The 4,750-nt window shown below is 39.1% G+C and overlaps 1 protein-coding gene across 1 annotated transcript in view; it reads right to left on the bottom strand.

Moving 5' to 3' along the window:
- Positions 1-1,387: 1,387 nt before the first annotated feature.
- KCNV1 (potassium channel, subfamily V, member 1) overlaps positions 1,388-4,750 on the bottom strand; it is a 7,673-nt gene continuing 4,310 nt past the window's right edge. Inside the window, exon 4 of the mRNA XM_010144524.1 lies at positions 1,388-2,214. Coding sequence (XP_010142826.1) covers positions 1,703-2,214 — 512 coding nt within the window. The 3' untranslated portion in view covers positions 1,388-1,702. The remainder of the gene's footprint in view (positions 2,215-4,750) is intronic.

Here is a 4,750-nt window from a genome sequence, read left to right as displayed (position 1 = left end):
CCCTGGAATTCTGTCTCCTGGACATCAATAGGAGTTTTGTGATGGATTCATAGATTATTTGGGCAGAGACGAACACCACAATAACACAGTTTGCTCTCTATGTAACACGGACCACGAGCCTGACCTATGAATATTCACACCTTGACATTTTCTGGTAGAGCAAGACATGCTCTTTTAGTCTCCTGTGTTTTCCTTTGGCTGCCTTCTGACCTGGTGACAGCTCCATGTGTTGCATTGGTCCCAAATCCAAATGCCGACTGATGCCAGCTGACAATCAGAACAAGCTTCATGCTGAAATGCAGTTTGCATCAAGATTGGAGCCTTGGAAAATTTTGCTTGCTGTATTATGTTTACACCACCATTTACAGGGGATGGGAGGAAAACACACGTGTTTCAGAACAAGTATTATTCAACGTTCATTAAAAGCAGGTTATTTTGCTCATTCATATATCCTTAAAGGCAAATAAAGCCTTCTATATACATGAACTGCTTATGAAATTACACAATCCACATTTATTTAATAGGTGCTTCTTTTTAGTGAAGTGTGATGAATTGATATCAAATATAAATAATGATTGTACTTATATTGCCCAAAAGAAACACGACATGAGATGGGTCTGTGATTTTTTTTATGTGCATACTGTGGCAATGTCATAGTCTAGGATAGCGGAATCACATCAAAGAAAAGCTTTCTTCGCTAAGAATGATATCGGGACACTGGAGAGGTAAGTGGTTGAAAGCTTGACCAAAAATACCTTTGATTATTTTAAATTTGTACTTTGATTACTGCATTAGACTATGCATCCAGACAAACAAGTGTTCATTTTTCCTTTGGAACAAAAGATTTTGATGAAGGATTTTTCTAATAAAAGGTCAGTGAAGGCTATTAATTTTTAAAAAATCTGGCCCACTGGCAATACCTACTGATTTTAATGGGAGACAGAGAAATGAGTGGCTTGTTATCTTTTACCATTTCTGTTTCCTCACTTCTGTGCTGCAAAGGCTGTATTAGCTCCTGCAACTTCTAGAGCAACTGCAGAGGATGCTCCTCATTATGGCACCTATTTAATGACTATTTCATACTTTGCTGCAGATCTTGCGTCTGCCTTAATACTTTCAACTGTCTCCTGATAGTATCTGGTAGCCCTCTGCTTCACTTCAAATGAGGAAATTCTCTATCCCAGGGTCTAGTAACCCCTTTTTCCATGCAAAAAGAGTAGAAGACGGAGATAAGAAAGGGGGTCAAGATAAAGCTTGTTATATGAAAGCCATTCTAAATTTATTCAACATTTCACTTCCTTAGACTTCTGTTTTCAGCTTTTCTTAATGTCTTTGACTTTTGCTCTTCCAATACAAATACAAATCTTTAAAATTTGGAACACCATGGCAATTTTCACTAAGATTTTATTATTATACATTAGCATAAGATTCATAGACAAGTGTTTGTGTCACTGCTTTTGTTTGATGGATCCATTATTTCTCATCATGATCCAGTTCTGGCAGCAGGTTTCAGAGCATCTTGAGAGATTCCATATTATGAATTTTGCCTTTTCTTTACAGTAGTTACCACAGTCTGTTCCAGTAAGTAGAACTCCAGCTGGAAAAGCAAATACATCATGTGGCAAATAATAAAAAAAAGATATGCTTAATCCTACGTTTTTCAAGTAGTCTATCTGCTACACAAGGCTATTCAACTTAAAAGTCAAAACCAAAAATCATCTGCTCCACTGCTCCTTGTACTTGCTCTCTCTCTGCTTTTTAACCGTAACATGTCCATGACACTGCGTGCATATATGTCTCGCAAATTAACATTGATATTTGAATCGCTGGACGAGTTCTTTGTGAGTTTCTTTAAAGCTTCACGCTGCCGAAGAGCAGCTTCTTTTATCTTCAGTGTAAAGTAACAGGCAGAAAAACGGTCATTTATTATAGCTATTGGCAAAGCCAAAACCAGTATTCCTGATAGTATACACATAAAGGCCACTACCTTACCAGTGGTAGTGTCTGGTCTAATGTCACCGTAACCAACCGTTGTCATGGAAGTTGTTGCCCACCACCAAGCACCAGGTACGCTTGTGAAAGTTGTGCCTGGCACGCCTTGCTCAACAAAGTACTCCACAGTGGAAAATATGGAGATTCCCACAGAGAGGAAAAGCAGCAGAAGGCCGACCTCCTCGTAGCACTGTGCGATAGTCATCCCAAGAGATCGCAAGCCTGAAAGACAAGAAATGCTGTCAGCAGGTGGATTCACATCAGAAATTTTCCTCATTACTTATTGTTTGAACTATGCAGGCACATAATTTAGAAAAAATAACCAATCTTGATTTAGTAATTGGTTATAACAGAAGATCTAGGACAGTTTTTAATAAGGTATCTAAACAATCATTGAAAAACACACTAAAAACACCTGCTCCCTACTTTGGGTCTGAATACGCCAACCTCCTGTTTTTCAGCCATTGTCGTATTTTTTTCTTGGATGAAGCAACCCTCAATTACCAAATTTGTGTTCCCAGGTGGGTGTGTAAAGCCCAGCTCTGTCACTCAGTAACTTTTTCCTTGTAAGCACTGTTCGCAATCCTTTTACAGTTTTCACAGCCTCTCTTTGACCCCTCTTTCCCCTCAAAACCTACCAATATCTTTATTTGTAGACATCAAAACAAATTCAGTATTTCATTAGCAGCTGCACTTGTGCCAAAATCAGAGAGAGCAAAGCCTCCAATGCAAACATGGCATTCTGTTAATTCACCGACGTACTGCACCAGTCCCCCTGCCTGTGAGCTGCATGTGCAGTGGACCGTCCTCCATAAACCCCCACGTTCCTTTCAGAGCTGCTGCCTCCAGGCTAGACTGCCCAACAAAGCAAGCAGGGAAGTAAATCCAATAATAGTGCAATGGACAAACATTGCACGCATAAACAAAGACGTGAGATAACAGGGTACCAACTCAGCTGAGAGACGTGGGAGACTGAAATTATCTTTTGAATCACAAGTGATTTTGGATTGGTTTTTAATACTGTCCTTTAAAAATATGCTATGTTTTCTTTAAGAAATGAGAAAACCACAATGCTATGAATTACCCTTCATGGGGTACAATTCTAACAAAACTAGTGTTTGCAAAATAGATCATTGGAGCTCTGCCTCTCTTGTAGACTTCATACACTCGTTAGCATAACAAGCAATTCAATCTGCTTTGCTTTTCTTTCCTCAATCTCACACTAGAAGACTTTACAATTTCTTCTCGCTTTTGGCTTTCTTTTGCCTTTCAGTTCTAATGGGTTTGAAAATTTTTGTTTATGTACAGTTAACAGTGGAAGTATACACTAGTTTTTAGAAAATGTTTCCTTTTTCAATGTTTTCTTCTACCAACTCCAGTTGAGGAGTTAACCTGCCCATATCCAGGTTTTATATAACTATGTTGGTTAGAATGTTTATTATAATAACACAGTTTAGATCTGCAACACAAGGGGAGTAAGGTATAGCAGTGTAATCTCTTCTCTGTTAACATCACTGCCTCCACATCCTGGCAATGCACTAGCAGCAGCAGTGCAAGAGCTGTGTGAAACAATTGCAAGGATCCAGATCAAACTCTCATCTTCCAAGGAAGTTACTATCAGCCATTGCCCTGTAAAACTTTCTACTGAACAAGGTAGAAAAATAAGGGAGGATGATCTCTGTGTACGGTAATTATGAGGTTCATCTTCTATTAGCAGCTGTTGTTAGGTGAGCGTTTAGAACCAGGTCAAGAAAACTCTGCTACATAGCTCTAGTGGTCAGAAACAGGGATTCAGATCTGCTTGTGTACGTTTCTATTTTAACTTATTAGGGCTATGTTTCCTCTTGGTAGCAGCATCTCCTCTGACAGAAGATCAGAACAGTGACTTTCTACACTTAAATTTGATTTAGTGTCCTGAGCCTAAGAGGGCACCAGCTGAACTACCGATGAAGCAAGCACAGCGACAGTAATGCTGCTCTGAATAGTTTAAGTAGGCACGTGTGTTGCTTCTTGAATGTTGAAACAGGTACTTTGGTTCCAGTAGAAAGAGGATAGCTCACTTCCAGATTAGGAGACTACATTTTCATATAATGAATTCACTTCTACCTAACATGAAATTACTAAACTCAATGTTAACGGCACTCAATATTGTGATATAAACTGTGTTAATATTTTCATGAATTTAAGAATAAATAGACACAAAAGTTTAGACCATCCCTGAAGTTAAATTATTATACAAACACCTGAAACATCTGGTTTCAAGTTGAGTTTCAGGCATTCATTCTGTAACAGTAAAATGTGATAAATGGAAACTTTATAACTAGACTCAACATACTTTTGGATCGCTATTTTGGTATTCAGAACAAAAGTGCCTTGAAAAGTTCAAATCTTTTTCTTATTTTCAAAGTACAGTTAGAGAGGAATGCATTCACATTACATCTGCCATCAAAAGTGGGTACCAGCCTTTCTTGCAAAAAAACCCCACCAAACCCTGCAAAAATTATAATGAAGCAAAACAAGCTAACTGACAGATTGAATCATCACGAGCTTCCTTTCAGCTGCTTTCTAAGGTACGGTTAGGCATCAGCACGGCCGTAATACAGGGCAGGCAAGTCAGAGTAAGTTACTTCCCAAGCCACTAAGGTTCCGCTCAGGAGCATTAAAGCTACTCCCTGCCATTGGCAGGCAGGTTCACTGCTCTTCAGTGGGACTAGAAACAAGGAGACATGTTCTGCTGCTGTGCGCACACCGTCACGCC

This window comes from Buceros rhinoceros, unplaced genomic scaffold, assembly GCF_000710305.1.
Source record: "Buceros rhinoceros silvestris isolate BGI_N320 unplaced genomic scaffold, ASM71030v1 scaffold11461, whole genome shotgun sequence".
NCBI classification, from domain to species: Eukaryota; Metazoa; Chordata; class Aves; order Bucerotiformes; family Bucerotidae; genus Buceros; species Buceros rhinoceros.
Note: the sequence above shows the minus strand (reverse complement) of the source record. Positions and strands in the feature narration are given on the sequence as shown.